The 22,681-nt window shown below is 44.8% G+C and overlaps 1 protein-coding gene across 12 annotated transcripts in view; it reads right to left on the bottom strand.

Moving 5' to 3' along the window:
• SCUBE2 (signal peptide, CUB domain and EGF like domain containing 2) overlaps window positions 1-22,681 on the bottom strand; it is a 115,903-nt gene that overhangs the window by 19,783 nt on the left and 73,439 nt on the right. For 9 of the 12 annotated variants that reach the window (XM_054524696.2, XM_054524697.2, XM_054524698.2 and 6 more), the window contains 5 exons: window positions 21,618-21,773; window positions 21,031-21,237; window positions 5,014-5,184; window positions 2,149-2,316; window positions 1,287-1,448 (listed from right to left, as the gene is read on the bottom strand). In XM_054524696.2, coding sequence (XP_054380671.1) covers window positions 1,287-1,448; window positions 2,149-2,316; window positions 5,014-5,184; window positions 21,031-21,237; window positions 21,618-21,773 — 864 coding nt within the window. The remainder of the gene's footprint in view (window positions 1-1,286; window positions 1,449-2,148; window positions 2,317-5,013; window positions 5,185-21,030; window positions 21,238-21,617; window positions 21,774-22,681) is intronic. The other 3 variants (XM_002822047.5, XM_054524700.2, XM_024255488.3) reach the window with 2 other exon arrangements.

Below are 22,681 nucleotides of genomic sequence, written 5' to 3'. Positions count from 1 at the left end.
AGAAGATGTTGAAGGGATTACTTTTTCCCTCTCTAGTTACAACTGGGATTTATTATTACTAGAAAAAAATAAATAGGCTTTTCTTCTTGGAAGAAAAGAGGAGGAAGGGGGAGCCATGGGGCGGAGAATTGCCTTCAGTCCTGAAGGGCTGCCCTAGGAACTGTGCCATAAGGCTCCCATGGGTCCAACAAAGGGCCAGGTGGTGGAAGACAAGGGAACATTCATCTTGTTCTAACACTGTGAGCTTTCTAAAGTCCAATCCACCAACAAGCTAGGATATCATGAGGTAGCGAGATTCCTGTCATAGCAGGTATTCAAGAAGAGACTAGATGGAAGGCTACTTATAAAGATGTTAAAAGGACTTCCTTGCAATAAAGAGAAAACCAGATGACCTTTCAATCATAAAGTTCTAATGATGTACTGCCCCCCTCAGTCCCAAGCTCCTCCAGTTTAGGGGGGGCCTCTTTGCTCCTCTGATTGCTGTCTTAAAGATTAGCTGGGATTTACTTTTGGCCTTTACTATACAGAGTTTTTGTTGTAATTTTTGTTATAAATAATGGCTTTAAAAAAAAAAGCCTAGACAGCAAGTCCTTAAATGATTTGCTTCCCCCTTCCTATAAAACACAAACCGGTCTCCTCAGCATCCATCCAAGGCTTTGCCTCCTGGTCTGCCTGAGACTCCCTTCGGCACATTCTAGCCTGAGCTCCAGGGGTCTCCTCCCAAAAGGCCTTTGCTTTCCTTGATCTGTGCTTCCCCCAGCTGCTCTCTCAAACATAAGGCTCTTTCTCCTACTCTTTCCCCATCCTCTCCATCAAAACCTTCTCACACCCTCCAGAAGCCTTTCCTCATCTCTCGAGACAGAGTCAATCGCTCCTTCCTCTGCAGCCTCACTGCCTGAGCTCCTTGCAGGGTCAGCGATGCTGACTTATTCTGCCTAATATCAACCAGAATATCAACCAGCAGAATGCTGGGCACGTAACAGGTCCTCAAGCAATGCATGCTGATCAAGGCTGGGCTGAAATTATGCCCCAGGGAGGAAATTAAGGCAAGTACAGCTTGTTAAGTGTGCCTGAGGAAGTAGCCAGAATCAATAAAGATGAGTCGCTCTGCACAGTCAGGCCCTGCTCTCTCTCCACGCTGGTCTGCATGGCTGTGAGCTGGGCTCATAACATCTACGTGGTTCTGAGTGAACCTGGGACCTCTGCCCCGTGCCCCCTGCTCTGAGTTGGACCCAGACACATATCTTCTTAGCCAGAACTGTGAAAAACCTTAGAGAGAGACCTACTTTTACACTGGGTTATGTTTGTGGAGCCATCAAAGTCAGTCGTAGTATTTCCTGGGCAAGAAACACAATTATTTTTTCCAAATTCAGGCTGGTATGTTCCCACTGGGCAACGAATACATCGGTGAGTGGTGGTATTGTAGAAATGTCCAGGTGAACATTGAACTGTGGGGCAAGGGAGGGTGAAAAGAATGAAAAAAAGAAAGATTATTTTTAATCAAATGCAGCACAAAGATTTTAAAGTTTGTGAAAGAAATGTTTATGTGCAAATGAAGTAGGGCTTTCCTACCAATCTGGGGCTAATCAACACTTAATTCCCTAAATAGGCAGTGTGGATGGGGTTCACGAAACAGAGAAATATAGAGGAACAAGATATGTGTGTATCTCCAAAGAGTTTATGGTTTATGCAGAGTCAGGCATCAATGATCACAACTCCAGTCTTCATGCAGAGCATGTCTGTGAGTATAGGGGGCAGGCAGTTGCAGAACTGAGGTTGGGTTTAGAGTTGGGCTCCCTGGGAAAAGGCAGCTGGAGTGGGGTTCTGGAGAAGGGGTGTTGAGGGGAAGCTCTAGGTCAGGGCACTGAGATGGAGGAGGGCTGGAGGAAGGAACCAGGGGAACTGGCTCATCAGTGCCTGATCATCCCTTGTCAGCCTGTCCAAAGGGGCTAAGGTGGCTGGAGGACAGCTTGTCCAGTGAGTTCCAGTGCCCCCTGCACATCCTGCTGGGGCGAGTGGAGCTGGGACCTGAACCCCCAGCCACTGGGGCACTGCATCAGGCTGGGCTTGATTGGAGCCTCACCAGACTCCCATGATACTTAGAAGGGAAATCCAGTCCTAGAAAAAGGCAAGCTGCCAAGTACTCACCTCTGGTTTCACAGTCCTGAAAGGAAGTAGCTCCCTGATGTTTGGTGGGAAGGCCTCCTCCACAGGGGAAGCAGGAAGTTCGACCAGCTTCAGGCTGGAACGTGCCCAGGGCACAGAGCTGGCAAGGTGCGAAGCCATCTGCAGAATATTCACCAGGTTGACACAGACCTGGAAGGACCAATAGCCTTACGTGAGCAAGGCCCCCAGGCAGACCCTTGCTCCTGACTCTCCAGATGAGATCAACTTCGGTCCAACCTGCTACCCCGTGCTGACCGCAGTTCCCACCTCAGTCAGAGAGCACGCAGTCAACGCTGCGGTGCTTCTGACCCTGAGTCAATGGCACATGAGTGCCTGCTGTTTACACACAGGGCTACACAGCACAGTGCAAAGATGGAAACCAAGAAGTCAAGTGTCAACTGCTTCCAAAGTATGGGAAGGCCTGGTAGTTCTCTGGCTTAGGCCTACACACTGCCTAGGCATCCCCTGCAATGCAGGAGAGAGAGTTCTCTGACCTGGAACCAATTTGGTAATTAGACCCAGAAGGACCCCTTTACCCAGCTGATTACAGCCTATTGATATAAAGAGTGATCTGGGCTGGGCTTGATGGCTCACGCCTGTAATCTCAACACTTTGGGAGGCTGAGGCAGGAGAATCACTTGAACCTAAGAGCTCAAGACCAGCCTAGGCAACATGGCGAAATCTCTACAAAAAATTTAAAAATTAGCCAGACATCGCGGCACATGTCTGTAGTCCCAGCTACTCTGGGACTGAGGCAGGAGGATCACTTGAGCCCAGGAATTCCAGGCTGCAGTGAGCCATATTTGCACCATGGCACTCCAGCCTGGGTGATCCAGCAAGACCTTGTCTCTAAAAAAAAAAAACAGTGACCTAAAGAATCTCCCCTGTTTTAACAATAATATTTACTAAGTTAGATCTTACATATGTTATACCTGGGACAAGAAACAGTCATAAACAAACAAAAGGATTTCTAAAAGCACATGTTCCTCAGGAATTAGTCATTGGCAAGATGCTATCAAAATCTGCTATCTCTTATATTCTTAATCATCTCTCCTCTATTAATCATAGTGGCCTCATTTTACCCCATAAGTTATAGATATGATGGCATTTCAAGAACACACACCCTCGGGAGGAGCCTGGAGCCTGTCAGACCTGGGTTCTGATTCCACATCCTCCACTTGGCTGTGTGACCTTAAAAGAGTCACTTTAGCCTTGTGAAGTTGTAATGATTATATGAATTGTGAATAATTCATATAATATACTTAGCATAATGCCTGGCATAGGTAAATATTCAATACATGGTAGCTATAATAACCATTATTACTAATATTCTTATTGCTGTAATTTTTTTTTTTTTTTTGAGACAGGGTCTCTGTTGCCTAGGCTGGAGTGCAGTGGCACAATCACAGCTTACTATAGCTTGACCTCCTGGGCTTAAGCTATCCCTGCACCTCAGCCATCTAAGTAGCTGGGATTACCATGTGCCACCACGCTCAGCTAATTATTTTTTTTTTTAATTTTTTCTACAAATGAGGTCTCACTATGTTGCCCAGGCTGGTCTTAGGGTTAGGGTTAGCCACCTGAGCTCAAGTGATCCTGAACCCAAAGTGCTAGGGTTACAGGTATGGGCCACCATGCCTGGCCTAAATTTTTCTTAATAAGGTCACATAGGCCGGGTGCAGTGGCTCACGCCTGTAATCCCAGCACTTTGGGAGGCCGAGGTGGGCAGATCACCTGAGGTCAGGAGTTTGAGACCAGCCTGGCCAACATGGCGAAACCCCATCTCTGCTAAAATACAAAATTTAGCAGGGCATGGTGGCATGCACCTGTAATCCCAGCTTCTCTGGAGGCTGAGGCATGAGAATCACTTGAACCCAGGAGGTGGAGGTTGCAGTGAGCCGAGATTGCGCCACAGCACTCCAGCCTTGGTGAAAGAGTGAGACTCTGTCTCAAGAAAATATAATAATAATAATGTCACATACAAGGGTAAATTCATGCCAAAATGTCACCCCTTATCAACCTTGCAGTTAGTTTTGGAGTTTTATAACAGACCAAAGATATGATAGAAGTCACACAGTCAATATGAGGATTTGATTTTTAAGCCAGAAACAGCCTTGCAGTTCAGTTTGGAGTTATTTAGGTGGGAAATAAAGCTGAGGCTGGGAGTCACTCCAAGGACAGCCACGGGAGCAGCACAAGGGGTTTTCACTCTGCCGTGGCCATCAGATATAAATCACCATTCAGATCACACCTGCCATTGGAGCCCACAGAGTGTCAATACAGCCAGCCCTTCTCCCATTTAATAAAAGGAAGACATTTAATAATAAAATAAATAGGAAAGCCCACAAAGCTTGAGATTGACTTCAAAGTTAACATTTTATAAGAGATAATTAAAAGCTCTTCACAGAGGAGGTCCCAGTTTTAACAAAATAAATGGATATATTTGTTTGAAATAAAAAAGCTATGAATTTGAGACCAAAGCTGGAGAAAAACCCAGACCTCCTCTCTTCATTTTAACACTTTCAAAACAGTACCTATAGATAGGGAAATCACTCAGGTTTCAGGTGTATACATTTCCAGTGAAGAAAGCACGCAGGTGCAACACTTACGCTCTTCTGCTAGTGTATTCTACCCCATCTTCATTTATTTGCTCAAATGAGTATCTGCCCAGCATGTGTCAGGCACCGACCTAGGCACTGGTGAGCCAAAGATGAATTGAGCCAATATGGTCCCTGCTTGTAGGAAGCCCCAGGTGAGTGTGCATTGTCTGGAGTCCTTGAGATGCCTTCTGTCTAAACAATGACATCAGAGATGGGAGGAGTGGGAAGGAACAGACAGCATTCTTACCTCCACATTCAGACACATTCCAAGCTTCTGGGGTCTTCAGGGCCCCAGAATTTCCTGGTCTTGGGCACGGTTCACAAGTAATTTGTCCTTCCTCATTTTGGAAGGTTCCATTTGGACATAAAATGCAGCGTTCTTGTGCTCCATCATAATAGGTCCCAGCCCTGCAACTGACTAGCCAAAAGGGAAACGATCTGGTCAGTGTGGACACAAAGGCCAAGGAAGGATGATGTGACTTCTAGAGACGAAGGCAAATAGATGGCACTGATCACACCACCCCACCCCCATGCAAACTCCCTGAATACGCAGTGTGCCCTGCCTTGCTTCTCTCTGCACACCTCTGCACAGCATGATCCTTATTGCCCCGTTAGAGGTGTTTACAGCTCTGTCTCTCCCTAGACCATGAGCTCCTTGAGAACAGGGATCACAGGGGTGCTAATTATTTTTGTAGCACAAGCACTTGGTGGTTGAAGAGAGATTTTTAAAAATCCTGGACCTCCCTACTTCACAGGGCTGTTGGAACAATTATAGAGGTGAAAATCATTCATTGAACATAGGTCTAGTGCTGGAAGAACAGAGTGTTATTAATTCTGTCTGGTGGCATCCTGAAAGGTGTCCTAGAGGAGGTCACATTTGTGTCAGGCCTTGAAGGATGAATAGGGTCTTCACAGTTGGGAAAGGGGGCAGGTTCTAAAAGTTCATGCATTAAATCGGGAGGAGAGGAAAGAAAAGGTTGGGAATAGACTGCAAAAGTTCTTGAGTGCCAGGCATTTGGATTTTATTGTCACAGGTAAAGGAATCATTGAAAGGACAGGAGTCAGGCATGGTGGTGTGTGTCTGTAGTCCTAGCTACTGGGGAGGCTAAGATGGAATCACCTGAGCCTAGGAATTTGAGTCTAGCCTTGGCAACATAGTGAAAATGAGACCCCTTCTCTAAAACAGAAAAAAAGAAAAGAAAGAAGAGGAAGATGTCCAGAAGCTGTGTTTTGAAAAGCTCATTCTCTGGTGGCCAGCTGGGATGGGTGGTGATCTCAAGACTCTTACAAAATAGCACACTTCAGATTCATAATAAATAATACAACAGGCTGTGCGCAGTGGCTCACACCTATGATCCCAGCACTTTAGAAGGCCAAGGTGGGTGGATCACCTGAGGTCAGGAGTTCCAGACCAGCCTGGCCAACATGGAGAAACCCCGTCTCTACTAAAAAAACAAACAAACAAGCAAAACAGAAAAATTAGCTGGGTGTGGTGGTGCAAACCTGTAATCCCAGCTACTTGGGAGGCAAGGCAAGAGAATTGCTTGAGCTCTGCAATTGCGGAGGTCGCAATGGGCCGAGATGGTGCCACTGCACTCCAGCCTGGGCGACAGAGTGAGGCTCTGCCTCAAAGAAAAAAAAAATCAATACAACAAAGTGTAAATGCTGGTAAATAAGGAAATTCATAAATGTTGCTTCTGATTCTATTTCTAGTACTGTTAAATGTAGATTTGTACCTTATTTTAGGCTATGAATATGAAGCAAATGTACCAAATTTGGCTCCCTACTATTCAAACCTCATCATCAGAGTCATCACATTTCTAATGACTAACATTTGTTGAGTACTTATACTAGACACCATGTCAAAAGCTCTACATATAGTATCTCATTTATTCCTCAACACAGCCCTAAGGATCTAAGTGCTATTATTAGCACCATTTTACAGAAACAGAGACTTAGAGAGGTTAATAATTTGGCCAAAGTCCCACAGCTAATTTGTGAAATACTCCTATGGTACTGTAAGATCAAGAGCTTTGAGTTTAAAAGGGAAAAAAGTTATTTAACAAACGGGCAGATTTAAGTGCAACTGAAGACTTTATCAAGGATTCTCTATGGGGCTAGGAGAGTTTGACTGGAACAAACATTCTCTATATGTAAGCTGCCAAGAAATAGAAAAAAATTACATGATAAAGTTAACTATTATAGCTCTCCATTGTCTGTAACAAGGGAGATTGGTTTTCATCCTATTCTACAAATGCAATTTGCATATATACTCTTAGGGTTAAACATGGGAAAGTTCTCTGTTATAAGAAATAAAAATGTCTTTTCATTATTCATTGCATAATCTTAAAAAAAAATCAGGCTTTTGGATCATGGTAAGCAAAAATATGCCACATTTTAAATATTATTTCTACAATTCAATGTAACCAATTAATAAAGTCTATCCAAATATCTAAATCTTAATACTCATATTTCTTGGATTTTCTTTTACAACATTCATGTATCATTTAAATATAATTTTATATATATAGATTTTTTGAGATGGAGTTTCGCTCTTGTTGCCCAAGCTGGAGTGCAATGGCACGATCTCGGCTCATTGCAACCTCTGCCTCACGAGTTCAAGCGATTCTCCTACCCCAGCTTCCCAAGTAGCTGGGATTACAGGCACACACCACCATGCCGGGCTAATTTTTTATATTTTTAATAGAAACAGGGTTTCACCATGCCAGCCTGGCTGGTCTCGAACTCCTGACTTCAGGTGATCCACCTGCCTCAGCCTCTCAAAGTGTTGGGATTACAGGCATGAGCCACCACGGCCGACCACAATTTTATATTTTTAAAAAATTAAACGTGAACCAAACTCTTGTTTTTTATTGGCAAACAATATTATAATGAGATTGATGGCAAATAGAGTATAATTCCAGACTTCTCTAAATGCAGCCCTACTGGATAATGGTTTCCATATCACTCTGGTTCCAGCCCATCTCTCATGTAAAGCTGGGCTGAATTCTGTATTACGAATTCATGTTTTACCATGTCCCACTTGACTCTTTCAGTGTCTGTAGCAGGCCAGTAAATCAGAGAATAACTCCTTCATGGCTCTAAGGAGCCCACCTGTCACGAAGCAGGTAAAACCAAGGCTGTCCAGTGCCCCTCTGCTCAGCCATTTCTATTTGAACAAGAGCTGTTTTTACAATACTCATCCATGGAAGGGAAAGTGCCGATATGGTGACAATGATTCCAACAGCCCCATTAATCATAACTTAGAGTCACATCACTGTGGTCTGTTCCATCATAGTTCCTCTGGCAGAAAACAGATGTCCTCAGCAGGTGGACAACACCAGGCCTGGTTCTCACTGAGCCAGGGACCAGGACGGGCTCCTGCTGCTTTGCTGTCCCCTGCTCCTGAGAACTCTTTCAACCTCCACAGCCTTTGCAAGGTGACCTTTAGAGAGACCTCACAATATCCCACCTCTGTGCCATTTCTTAACTGCTCGAAGGGCTGAGAAACCCTTCAGGCTGCCCTATGGAAAAGAGGACACCAGTTCTTTTTCCTCACAATGAAAGGCCTGCTTCATATAAACAAACTCATATTGTCAGTCACAATTTCCATTTTCCTTCCAGAGAGAAAGACATGCAGAAATAATTCATGCCAAGCACCTCCCAAATATATTTAATTGTTTCACAAGGTAAAAATGAGCTAAACACTAAAAGGCAACTCTGAAATATCATGAAGGGATGCCTGAAAACCGCTCTTTGCAAATGTGCTGAGAATCTGGCCTGCAGAGACCTCAATCACACGTTCCAGTGGCTCCTCTCTTCTCCTTCAGCAGCCAGCTTGTTTTGCTGCCCAGGACAAAGGAGTCAGTTGCCCCCAGAACACTTCACTATCACAGCAAAGCTTTTGTGTGCCTTCAGTGACCATTAAAATCTCATTCTCAAATCCCACACAGCTGTTTTTTCTCCTTCTTTAAAAAAGATACGAGAAAGCTTTTCTGATGCAAAAGGGACAGACCAGCAGGATGAGGATTAATGGCGACAAAGAGGCCTCAAGCCTCGGCCTTTTCTCAGCACTGTGGCCTTTGAGTATTTCAGGCTATGGACAAACACTATGGTCTCTCTGTGGCTAAGATGATGAACCTAATAAAAGGGGTCACCCTCTAGCATTTGACTGCTTTCTTAAGAATCACGCCTTGACTTCTGAAGAAGAGCCACGAGCAGCCCACTCCGATTCCCAGGGTGCCCCTGGGCTGCTGCTTTGTCCCAGTTCAGAGGCGCTGGTGCCCCAGGCAGAGCTGGCCTCAGGATCCCGGTTTGAGCTCTCTTTAAATGACTGCCCCCAGGATAACAGGGGACAGTGCCATCTTGGGCTGGGAGAATGATTTTTCATTGTCCAGGTTTTTGACCTGTGCTCAGGTTTGCTCTTTAAAAACATTCCTATAGCTGAGGCAGAGAAATGAGCCCAGCTTGATGCCTTCTTCATTATTGGGTTCCCAAATGCACACTATGTTCTTTTCATGCCTAGTTAACTGGAGCTGAAATTTCACTTCCTTTAGAGTGCCTCTTTTGCCCTCCATTTAAATATTTCTCCAAAGATTTGCCCTTTGCCCTCTTTTCTCTTAATGTTATCTACTATCCTTGGGATTTCATCTGTTGTCCCTGTGAAGATTCATTTACTCATTCATTCAGTAAGTACTTATTGAGCACTCATTATGTGCTGAGTACCATTCTAGGAGCTGGAGACACAACAGAGAAGAGAGACATGACCCTGTTCTAATGGGGTTCTCAGGGCAGTAAATAAATGAGCAATAAATCTCAATGAGCAAGCAAATAAATATGTAATAGAATGCAAGTAGTGGTATGATGAAGAAAAGGAAAACAGGGTAAGAGGACAAAGAAGGGGTAGGGATGGAGTTTGTATGTATGCTATTTTAGAAGTGTGGCCAAGAAAGGCCTTTCTGAACAGAGACCAGAATAAAATGTGGGAAATAGGCTGGGTGCTGTGGCTTACGCCTGTAATCCCAGCACACTGGGAGGCTGAGGCAGGAGGACTGCTTGAGCCCAGAGTTCAAGACCAGCTTGGAAAATATAGTGAGACCTCGTCTTTCCAAAATCACCTTAAAAAGTTAGCTGAGCATGGTAGTGCACGCCAGTGGGAGGATAGCTTGAGCCCAGAAGGCAGAGGTTGCAGTGAGCCAAAATCACACCACTGCACTCCAGCCTGGGTGACAGAGCAAGACCCTGTCTAAAAAACAAACAAAAAACAAAAACAAAACAAACAAAAAAACAACGACAACAAAAACAGGAAATAGCCTTGCAATGAGATTGCCTAATAGCAAGAAGTGCAGTGTAGTAGGAACACAGCATAAGGGTGTAGGGCAATAAGAGATGAACTTTAAAAAGCAAGCAAGGGCCAGATCACTTGGGTGCTTGAAGCCCGTGGTAAGGAAATTAGACCTTACTCAAAGTATGTTGGAGGTTTGAAATGGGGGAGTGACACAATCTGATTTAGTTTTTCTTTTCTTTTCTGTTTTGTTTAGGAGACAGGGTTGCGCTCTGTCACCCAGGCTGGAGTGATCATGGCTCAATGCAGCCTCGACCTCCTGGGCTCAAGTGATCCTCCCACCTCAGCCTCCTGAGTAGCTGGAATTACAGGCTTGCACCACCATGCCCAGCTAATTTTTTAACTTTTTGTAGAGATAGGGTCTCCTGGGTTCAAGGGGTCCTCTGTCTCGGCATCCCAAAGTGAGCCACTGTACCCAGCCTGATCTATGTTTTTAAGAGATGTCCTGGCTGCTGTGTGGAGAACAGACGGAGGCCAGGCAAGGCTGAGGAGAACAATTCAGAGCCTGGTACAACAGACTGAGCTAGAGATGATGGTGGCTTGAAACAGAGCAGTAATAATAACGGAGGAGGAGAAAACTGGTCCGATAAAGGAAATTACCTGAAGGCAGAGCTGACAGGATTTGCACACGGACTGGATGAGGAACGCGACAGAAAGGGAGAGGTCAAGATGACTCAGGCTTTCGACTTAAGCAAATGGGTGAGGCGAGGTGCCCCTTACTGAGATGCTGGTTTGATTTGATTTGATGCTTGGGAGGTTAAAAAGCTTTGTTTGGAAACACTGAGTTTGAGATGCCAGTTGGCCATCCAAGTGCGGATACTAAGAAGGCACGGGTTCTACTGTTGGTCTCTGAGGCGGAATACTACACCTCAGGGGTTGACAAGATGATCCACCGGGTGGGAGCACATTTCTACACCCATGCCTACGAATTTTCACCTAAAATAAGAAACAAACGAAGCTCCTCTGGTTTAGAATATGGTGTAAGAACAGCCTCCCAGCCAGTCTCCATCTCTGTGAGGCACAAGACACATGTGAGGAGCCAGGGTCGCCAAGAAAAGAGAAGCACTGGCACCCACAACTCGGGCGCAAGGCACTGACTGACTCTCGCCTCTCAATGCATAGAGAACAGTTACAGCTTAGCTATGCCTGGGTAATGAGATGTCCTGACCTATATTATCGTGTTTTTAACTAAACTAACCATCACAAAATAGAAAGCAGCTTTGATGGATTCCTGGAAAGAACACCCGACTGAAGGGCGTAAACGTGACGCGAGCCCATGCGCACCACAGGCGTGTCCGTGGGCGCATCTTCTGCTCCTAGCACAGCAACCACCCGCGTCCGCACCACAGGAGAGGGCCCGCAGCATCTTCTCCTAGCACAGCAGCCATGAGCGTCCACACCACAGGAGAGGGCCCGCAGCATCTTCTAGCACAGCAGCCACCCGCGTCCAGACCACAGAAGAGGGCCCGTGGCATCTTCTAGCACAGCAGCCACCCGTGTCCGCACCACAGGAGAGGGCCTGTGGGGCATCTTCTGCTCCTGGCACAGCAGCCACCCGCGTCTGCACCACAGGAGAGAGCCTGTGGGTGCATCTTCTGTTCCTAGCACAGCAGCCACCCGTGTCCACAGTGGAGCGGAGGTTTCCCATCCAAGACCCCCAGTGAGTGCCTGGAACCTCGGAGAGTACCACACCCTATATACACTAGGGGTTTTCCTATGCGTGCTTATTCATGATAAAGTTTCATTTATAAATTAGGCACAGCAAGAGATTAACAATAATAATAAAATAAAAACATTATCACAACATATTAATTATAATAAAAAGTTATGTGAATGTGGTCTCTCTCTCAAAGTATCTTATAGTACCATACTCACCCTTCTTGTGATCTGTCAATCTGATAACTGAGATGACTACTATGTGACTAACACGGGGGAGGGTACACAGCTTGGGTACGCAAGATAAAGGGAAGATTCATATCCCAGGCAGGATGGGGAGGGTATACACCGTGGGTACGCAGGATAAAGGGAGGATTCATATCCCAGGCAGGATGGAGCAGGACAACACGAGATTTCATCACGGCACTCTGAAGAGTGGGCAATTTAAAACTTACGAATTGTTTATTTCTGGAATTTTCCATTTGATATTCTTGGACCATGGTTGACCCAGGTAACTGAAACCACAGAAAGCAAAACTGCCTGTAAGGGGGCACTAGTGTATTAGCTCTTTGTCAGACTACATCATGAGACAGAAACAGTTACGATTTAATCCAGTCTGTCAAGAGTTCACCTAAAGCACTAGCAATAGTCAAAAAGACTACATGACAAATGGATTTGCGACCACCACTGTCAATAATGAACCTCGCCCAACTGTAAAGATTCTACCTTAAGATGCTAGCCAGTTATTTTTAAATTTGTTTATTTAATCTTTATCTTGTTCTGTCATTTGTGATGAACATAGTGTACTAGCCAATAGTATAAGTATATAGTTTATAAATAAGTAAACATTCATATATATATTTTACTTAGAGGGAGAGAGAATGTGTATGTGTGCATTCTTAAATGTTCAACATCTCTGGGACAAAGGAGCTGGAGAGGGCAGTTTCAGAATCGCCAGCATGTGGTGGTATTTAAAGCTATGGCACTGGGTAAGGTCACCAAGGAGAGTGTGAAGACAGAGGAGGGGATGAAGGATTCAGACCTAGGATAATCAGAAAGTAGGGGAGGAACTGGAACCAGCATTGAAAATGAAAAGGGAGCAGCCAGTGAGGTATGGAGAAGCAGAAGTGTGTTGTGTCTGAAACCCATAGGAAGAAAGTGTTTCCAGGAGAGGGAGTGATCAGCAGAGAGGATGCCTCATGAGGAGTGAGGAAAGGCAACTGGAATCGGCATCACAAAGGTGGTTAGGAATCTTGGAAAACGTTTCTGTGGAGAGGTTGGGCATGAAAATCAGACTGAAGAGAAATGGGAGGTAAGGAGGCAAAGACAGTATGACTATGGCTCCTTCAAAGAGTTTCGTTCTACACAGAATGGGGGACACAGAAATGAGGCAGTAGCTATAGAGATGCGTGAAGTCAATGGAGGGTTTGTTTGGTTTTTAAGACAGGAGATGGGTTTGTGTGATGTTGGAAATGATCTAGCAGAGGAGAAGAATTCTGAGATGGGAGGGGTCGATGGGGACAACAGCAGGGGCAACACTCTTAAGAAGTTGAGAGAGGACAGGCTCCAGCTTGAGTGGAAGATAGAGGCATGGCCTTAGAGGCATGGGCTGTCCAATCCATTTTAACAGGAGGCAGGTCTGAGCCTGTGTGGACAGACTCAGGATTAGGCAAGTTAGGCTGGACATGAAGAGAAGAAGTTGTTTCGCTAGACTCCCAGACACCCATGGACACCTCTGCCTAGAAACCTTGTTGCCCAAGGAGCACTTCTCTCCCTGGCCGCTGGCTTTACTCCTCTTATAGAAGCATCTCTATTCTCCCAGTCACCAAGGCTCCAAATCACAGCTCTCCCTAGCTTCTCTCCTCACTGCCCTGTCACTCAGTGGCAGCATCTTACAGCTGTGTCCCTTCTTTCTATCCCCTATTCTTCGTCCCCATGGCACGAATGTCCCTTAGATCCTCACCGTCTCTTATTTGGATTGCTGCAGTAACCTTCCAAGATTCCCTTGGCTTTCTGTCCCTCCCTGCCTCCACCCTTTCCATTCTACCGTCAGATGCACCTTTCTAAACTCTTTTTCTGATTGCTTCACTCCCTGGCTCAAAAACCTCCCTGCCTTGCCTTCCTGCACTCCTCTCAGTTTCTCTGACTCAATATTCAGGCTTTAGCCTCCTTTTATGTATCTTTTTCATCCTTTCTCATGCTCTCTCAAGAGCCTATTTTTTTCCTGCTTCTCCTATAAATCTCTTCTGATTATTTCTTCCCCAGTGATCACATTCATTTCATCATTCGACCAACCCCCTGGCTTTTTCTCAGTGCCTCCTGCATATGAAACAGGGCAGGGTGAGATGAGGGATGTATGGGAAGCAAGTGCGAGGATCACAGGCCACATCAGAATCCTCTGAGCTCAGCCCACCTCTTTCCTCTTCTCAGTCCCCAATCCATGTCATCCCCAAATGCTGCTCATTTTTCCTCTTAAATATTTCTCTAACCCATTGCTGTTTCTCTACTCTATCTAGGACCTGCATGTTCTCAATATCTCATAGGCAACACATTCAAAAGCCCCCAGATTGGTCTTTCTGCCTCTAATTCTGCTCCCTCCAGTATAGTCAGAGAGATCTTTCTAGAATACACATATGACCTGGACACTTCCCAAGTAAATCCTCCAATGGCAACACGTCACCTAGAGATAAAGTTGAGGCTCCTTAGCAACATATCCAAGGTCTCCATGAGTTGGCCGTGCCCTCCCATTAGCCTAGTTGTCCACCACATCCTACCTGGCACTCCAGGTTTAGTGACACTGACATGTCAATAATCATCTGTGCACACCTTGCTCTTCCTCATTTCCCAAGGCTGTTCCTTGGGCTAAATACTCCTCCCCACTTAGCCATCATCTGTGCATCCTTCAAAACTCAGCGTGGGCTTTCTCTCTTTGGGGAAGGCATCTCTGCCCCTTCCCTGGAGGGTTAAGTGTGACCCAGTGGATAACATCTTATTTACCTAGGCCTCCTCAGCACTCCCCACAGAGTTGGTACATGGAGGGCTATGCATATGAGTGCAGCATGAGTAAGATGGTCCCAGGGCACAGGCTGTACCCAGGAGAGGTGAGGGCATTCACATTGAGAAGAATATAGACTCATGGCCGGGTGCAGTAGCTCATACCTGTAATCCCAGTAGGCCGAGGCAGGTGGATCACTTGAGGTCAGGCGTTTGAGATCAGCCTGGCCAACATGGTGAAATCCGTTTCTACTAAAAATACAAAAATTAGCCAGGCGTGGTGCCAGGCACCTGTAATCCCAGCTACTCAGGAGGCTGAGGCAGGAGAATCGCTTGAACCTGGGAGGCAGAGGTTGCAGTGAGCTGAGATCACGCCACTGAACTCCAGCCTGGGAGACAAGAGCAAGACTGTCTTCAGAAAAAAAAAAGAATAGACTCAAATCAGATCTGGATTTCAATCCTGCCTCTGCAACACTTACATGCTGGGTGACATTGTGGAAAATGCTCGTCATCCTGTGTCTCAGTTTCTTTATGTGTAAAAAGGGATGAGTTAATACAGACTTGGGATGAGGATTAAATTAGATGATATAGGTAAAGTACTTAGCACAGGGCTGAACACAGTGTAAGTGTTCAATACATGTCAACACTTTACTAAATTATGTTTTTAAAACTTTTTTAATTAAAAGAATTTCCTATTCGGTCTGTGTGTTAAATATTAGTCTAATACTGGTCTATAGTGCTAATACAGATTTTATATTTTCCTCAGTTTAAACAAGAAAGGAAATCTCTGCCTGATCATTTCCAAATCATTTCTCAATTTTGAAAGAATTCAGAATAGAATATCTGAGCCAGACACAGAGGCTCACGCCTTTAATCCCAGCTACTCAAAGGCTGAGGTGGGAGGATCACTTGAACCCAGGAGTTCAAGACCAGCCTGAGCAACATAGCAAGACCCCATCTCTAAAAAATGGAATAATAATAATTTTAAAGAAGAAGAAAATGCCCAGCTCCTTCCTGCCTTAGGCCCTTTGGATTTGCTGATCCTCCCCCATCAGGGGGCTCCCCCGCACCCCACCGGGCCCCACCATGAGTGTGTTGCACGCCAGCTGCTTCCCCTCACTCAGGCCTTAGTGCTTGACCATTTGCTCCTAGTCACTCGCTCCGAGACCCTTCCCTGGCCACCCTATGGAGAGTAACCCTCCCTCCAATCCTCTCTGTTTTATTCTCTTCATAGCACTTAAGCTTTTGAAATCATCACTTTACTTTTTAATTTCTGTTTTCCTCTGTTACAATGTGAACTTCATGAGAATAGGCCCTTTGATTATTATGTTCTTATTGCCTCATCCCAAGCACACAGAGTGGACAGAAATGGTACTCAATTAATACTGCTGAATTAATTTTTCTCAGTTGCTGCAGATGAACAGCAGTAAGCTGTTACAAAAGGAATTAAATGTTCCTAGTCTCTCAAGAACCCAGGCACTAAAATACTTCCCAGTCTGCCAGTTGTCTGGATTGTTTCTTCTAAAAATCTCAGCAAGTTTTAAAAACAACCAAATACAGTATATATAATACATACATACATACATATATACACACACATGCATACACACACATATATATTATCCAGTGTATTTCTTAAATAATTTATCTTTTAGCTGGTATTATGAAAGTACAATAGCTAGACATCCATGTCATATAGTTAATTTTCTTTAGACATGAAGAACTTTATGAAGTACTATAGAGCTTAAGAAATTTGTTCCTTGGAGACTATAATCTTTTTTTTTTTTTTTTTTGCCATCTTGCTAAAATTGATCACAGATGGTACAAAGGTCACTTGGAGAGCAGGCTGTCCCCAAAGTCCCCAAATGCCAAATTAATGAAACTTTACTATATAAAATAACAATAAGAAAGAAAATATACAATTGGTCAGAAGTGATTATTTTCTCTGGTGTAAACTGGGACTTTAAAATTTATTTTTTAATGCTATTCAAAGGACAAACAGTTCAATGCAAAAATAGGCAAAGAATACACATGTTCTCAGAAGAAGGAATCCAAATGACCACAGGCATACGACAGCATGCTTAGTCTAACTAATAAAGAAAACCAAGTTAAAATGACTATTTTTTTGCTTACCAGATTTGCAAAAATGAAAAGGATCAATGATAAATAATCCATGTTAGCAAAGATGTAGGGCAATAAACACCCCAATGTTGGAAGCGACATGCATAGGTATGATCTTTTGGGAAAGTAATTTGGCAGTATCTATTAAAGCTTTAAATATGCAAGTTCTTTGAGTCGGCCATTGTACTTTTACAAGTCTATCCTTCAGAAATATTGGCCATGTGTACAAAGAATGATATTCACTGAGCACTGTTTGCAATAGAAAAATTAGCAATAACTTCTATGTTCACCAATAGGGGTAGGGCTAATCAATACTGGTGTCTTCAAACAAATACAGCCTGGGAAGCTATAAAAGAAATGAGGTCACTCCACTATCATGTTAGAGAGATGTTCTTGATCTAACTACAGTTTAAAAACAATACATAGCACTATTCAAATTGTATTGATATTTGTTTTTTATTTTGTTAAGATAGGCTCTTGGTCTGCCACCCAGGCTGCAGTGCAGTGACACAATCATAGCTCACTGCAGCCTCGGACTCCTGGACTCAGATGATCCTCCCGCCTTAGACTCCTGAGTAGTTGGGACTACAGGTGCTACCAACCAACGTAGTGAGACAGTCTCTCACTATGTTGCCCAAACTAGTATTGAACTCCCGGCCTGAAGTGATCCTCCCACTTCGGCCTCCCAAAGTGCTGGGATTACAGATGTGAGTCACTGCACCCAGCCTATTTAAAAAAAAAAAAATGTTTATTCATACGTAAACCTACAGTCGATTTTCAACACAGTAGCCAAAGTTATCTTTTGAAAACACGTCAGTTACTCCTCTGCTCAAAGCCCTCCACTGGCTTCCTTTCCCTCTGCTACTGCTCTGCCCTTGCTCTCCCTCCCTGCCTCTCTCAGCTCTCGTCCTTCTGGCCTTCCTTCAAGTACCTTGGGGTTTTCCTATTTGTTGTTCTCTTTGCCTGAAACTCTCTTCCCCCAGATATCTCCATAGCTTGCTTCTTGCTGTCCTTTGCGTCTCTGCCCAAATGACACTTTGCAATGAGGCCTTCCCTGACCACAGTCTACACTTTGGGGGAGTATGCTCCTCATCCCTCACCCCTCACCTTGGCCTGGCACTTTCCATTCCACTTCCCTGCAGCCCTGTTCTCCATATCCCTGTCGCCCTCTGCTACATGGTAGTAGTATCTTTCCTCATTTATTGGTTGGTTGTCTACCTTCTTCCTCTAAAATTGCAAACTCTGTGAGGGCTGAGATGTTTGCTTGTTTCTTTATTGCTGGATTCCTGATATCTAGAATGGTACCTGGCACACAGTTGGTGCTCAATAAATATTTATTGAATGAATATATAAAATGTCCTTTTTATATGTGCATAAAAACAGTTGTGGAAAAATAACACAGCAAACTATAACAGTGATTACTGCTGGGGAGTTGGATTAGGGAGCTGTGGAGAGAACTTTCATCTTTACTGTATACATTTCCGTGCCATTTGAAACAGGCACTACTTTCATAATTGAAAACTAAATTTAAAATATTTAAAAAGATAAACATAATGGTTCCATCTCTCCCCCTAGGAGAGATGGAAGTGACTCCATTTTTTTTTTTTTGAGCTCTTTTCTGCAGATACTGAAAATCATTTCTAAAAGGAAGTATCCTAAGCTTGTCTCCACTGTCTGTACCATCCAGAGCTCAGAAAACATCAGCAAGCCTGGTCTTTATGAAGTCCTAACACCATCAAATAGACCAGGACTAGAAGACAGACAGACAGACAGACAGACACACACACACACACACACACACAGCCTTGCCTATGCCACATGCTGCCTGCTGGATAAAAAGCCTTTCTAATTAACACACCTGACACTTCTTTATACCCACTTCCTCCCTCAGCAGCAAAAAGGAATGTCACTGGTAACTCCTTGAGCTGTTTTCTCTGCATGGTAAAATCTTCAACATTGCTGTCAGACCTGGACCTGATTTGATGCCGTGAGGGCTACAAAATTCATCCAGTGTTTGAGGGAGCTCCTGAGACAAGACACATTGGCTCCCCTAGAAACAAATCAAACCTAATTTAGCATGACAAGCATCTCAGGGACACATTCACACACCACCACAGCTACACAAACCCTCTACCGAGTGTCTTTTTTTTTTTTGAGATGGAGTCTTGCTCTGTCGCCCAGGCTGGAGTGCAGTGGCAAGATCTCGGCTCACTGCAACCTCCAACTCCCTGGTTCATGGGATTCTCCTGCCTCAGCCTCCCAAGTAGCTGGGAGTATAGGCACATGCCACCATGCCCAGCTAATTTTTTTTATTTTCTAGTAGAGGCGGGGTTTCACCATGTTGGCCAGGATGGTCTCAGTCTCCTGACCTCGTGATCTGCCCACTTTGGCCTCCCAAAGTGCTGGGATTACAGGTGTGAGCCATCGTGCCTGGCCTCGAGTGTCTTTCGTAGGCTGTTGTGGTCATGAAGCCCCTGTTAAGTAACTCCGGCTCCTTATCCTTGGGCCTTTGCTCCCCAGGACCATACCCATGGTAGTATTAGTGATACCCTCACTGGGAGCCAGTCCATGGGGCCCTTGACACTAGGTTTACTTGACTTTTTAACTGGCCACAAAGACTCCCTGGCCAGTCCATGAGACCTCATCCCAACAGGATAGCAGATGGGGGAGGGGTGCAGTGTAACCCTGAGAGGCCAGGAGGGCCCTGACAGTTTCTGCAACTCATCCTGGAAAGTAGGGCAGCCACAGCCAACTCTCACCAGTATTTTAGTATGGAAACTGGAACTGTTAGAATTTTAAATGAGAACAGATCAACCAGCTGGGCTGTTTTTACTTTTTTCCCCTTTGTTTCTTTTTAAGAGAATCAGCTGGAATGAAAGTCAAGACTATCTGGAAACCAGCCCCTTGTAGACAGCTACACTTGGTTTTGCACTTGATTTTCACTAAGTTTTGGAAAAGCAACAAATCTGAGCTCTGGGCCTAAGGCTGACAATTCTCTGGAACAAGTGCCCCTGGATTCAGCTTTGCTTATTTAGAAATACAAATTCTTACTCGTTAGCTAAGCTTCATTGCTTGGGCCTCATGATTCTACTGATACTTAGGAAAAGGACATCAGTTTATCCTGGAGAAATCTAATTACTGAAATTCACCCTGCTTGGGACCAGAGCACAGGCTTTGCAATCAGAACATCAGCGTGATCTTGAGCAAGAGAACTTAATGCTGTAAGCTTCAGCTGTTAAATATAGGTAATAATACCTACCTGGGAAGGTTACTGTTAGGATTAATTGAGATAATGCAGACATGAGACTTACTGTTATGCTTGTGACAGATAAGAACTCAATAAATCATTATCATTATTACTATAAAGTGAGACCCCAATTTTTCCCATCTAAGACTTTTCAGATAAAATCTCCTATAATTGCCCAGAAGAGTCCCTTGTGACAGATCTCTAAACTGACCATCCTAGAACCTCGTGTCCTGGACCCTCTTGCTAGCTTTATCAGAGAGACAGAACTGATATTGCTCAAGTGCCAGGTCTCAAATTTAATTCTGAAACACCACCACCAACACAACCCATGCAATGGAACTGACACTATTAGGAGCCCTGGGCTGAGGCTCTGGGTCTCATAAGGCAGACAAGCAGCCCCCTAGCTTTGCCTCTGCACAGAACTATGGACAGGAGCTTATTCATTGCTATAGTTTGTCAAGCCAGAGGGAGACCATAAGAATAGCTTTGATGACAGAGTGTGGAGAAGGCTCGAGGGTGCCTTACCCCTGCAGCCCTGCCCCAGCCAGGGAAGACCGCCATCCCTCAGACCTGTAAAGGGCAACATCCCCTCTTCTCATCAACCTTGCCACTTCTTTCCTGTTCCTCAAGTCAACCAACATTTTAGTGCCCACCACAAGCCAGATACTATGCCAGGCGCTGAGGACAGGGAGGTGAATGAGATCAGTCTCACCCCAGGGAGCTCTGGGCCTAGCAGGGACGACAGACACAAATGCAACAGTTACTGAAACAGAAGCACTGCCCGGACTGTGCTCTAAAGTGAGCCCTGAGAAGGGAGGATGGGCCAGACTTGCTTTTGGTTACCCTGAGTGTTTATGGAGCCCAAGGCTGTTCTGTTAGCAAGAATGTCCCAGGCCACTCACCACATTGGTTTTCTACGTGACCCTGGCCCACTCCACAGGACTCTGCCTGGCGTTCAGGTGTTCTGGGAGGCTTTTTAGCCACGTCGAGGTTCATGCCTGAGAGCTGGAGGTGAAACTGCTCCCTGTGGACGGCCTTTCTGAGCGTGCGGATGGCTTTACGGAGTCGCTTCTCGGTTCGCTTTACGATGCAGCTCAGGTCACAAGAAGCTACAGAAACAAGAGGGACAGCAGTGCGGGAGGAGATCAGGCTGCAGCGTGTGACAATGGCCAGATCAACTGCAGGCCCTACCAGCACCCCGAGCTCCCTGTGGACCGAATGGGGAGAAACCTGGAGGGGGCACCTAGCAGGCTGGGCAGCATTTGATTCAAACAGAAATTTGTGGATCAAAATGGTGGCTTTGGGTTTTTATGAAGCAGAGAAAATCATCAGGTTCCAAACCAATTCAGTTTAGTTTCGGGGTGAAAAAAAACAGGAGATACTTCAGTGTTTGCATTATTTTTCCCCCAAGAATGATAAAAAGTGAAAGGCAAAGAAATAAGCAGCAAGCCATGAGAAGCCTGGCAATGCAGACTGTTTTCAAACCAACCTGTCACCTCCTTTTGGTTAGTTTCAAGCTCAAACTCAACAGTGATAAACATTTCCTTAGGGGCGCTTGGTCGGCCAGGGGCTCCTGGGACTTGCTTGCCAGAGCTGCATGTAAGGTTTACGTAGCGGAAGCTCTCTTTTACTGAGCTGTGCTTGTCTGTATGAAGAAACAAAATTATCGGAAGCCAAATCCTGGCAAAGCACTCAGCTGAACATTTGCTAGAGCTCAGTAAACATTTCATTAAAACAACTCTCAAGGGACTAAGTGATTCTCTCCAGATGCCAAGACACTGCAAACCCTTAACTTGGAGCACAACGACATTTTAATTTTGAAGACATTTTAATTTTGCCTTCTATACAACTTTACAATTTAGCTCTTGAAAATTCTTTTCACGAATAAATGGTAGATGTTTCCAACTGACTAGCCACATATGTGGAAGACAAGAACCAGGGGTTGTCTTGCATTCCTTACTGACGGTTTGCTAACATGTGCTTACATTCTCACAGTTAGTTTGCGTAAAGCTGGATGTGCCGAGCAGGGGCTGAGGCTTCAAATAACGAATGAGCACAAGAGTGGAAAGGAAACCAACTACTGCTTTCAGGCAAACTGACCTTCTAACCTGAAGGGAAAGCTGGAACACCCGTCAGCAGTGATGTCTCATTTTTAAATAACCAGGAGCAATAAATGGCACAAAGCATCAACAGAACCAAACAATATTGTGAAGGCATCTAGGATGAGAGTGGAAGTGTTGCATGACAGGGCTCTGCACATCCTTCTTCCTGACTTGGCTCTCTCCCCTCTCACCATGGTTTCCAGTGAATCTGTTAACCCTCACCAAAGAGCAGGTCCACGTATCATCCACTCCATGAACTTGTCTCTATTTCAAAATCTTTACTGAAATGAAGTATTACCTGTATCAGATTCTTCTTTAACATGACAAGGACATTCAAGCCATAGGTCAGCAGGGGTCACAGGAAGGAGGCAAATTTATTTCTTCTCTACATTTTTCCCCTAAAGATTTATCTTACTTTTTCAAAAGAGTAACTTCAAATCTTAAATTGAAC

Source organism: Pongo abelii, chromosome 9, assembly GCF_028885655.2.
Source record: "Pongo abelii isolate AG06213 chromosome 9, NHGRI_mPonAbe1-v2.0_pri, whole genome shotgun sequence".
Lineage (NCBI taxonomy): Eukaryota > Metazoa > Chordata > Mammalia > Primates > Hominidae > Pongo > Pongo abelii.
Note: the sequence above shows the minus strand (reverse complement) of the source record. Positions and strands in the feature narration are given on the sequence as shown.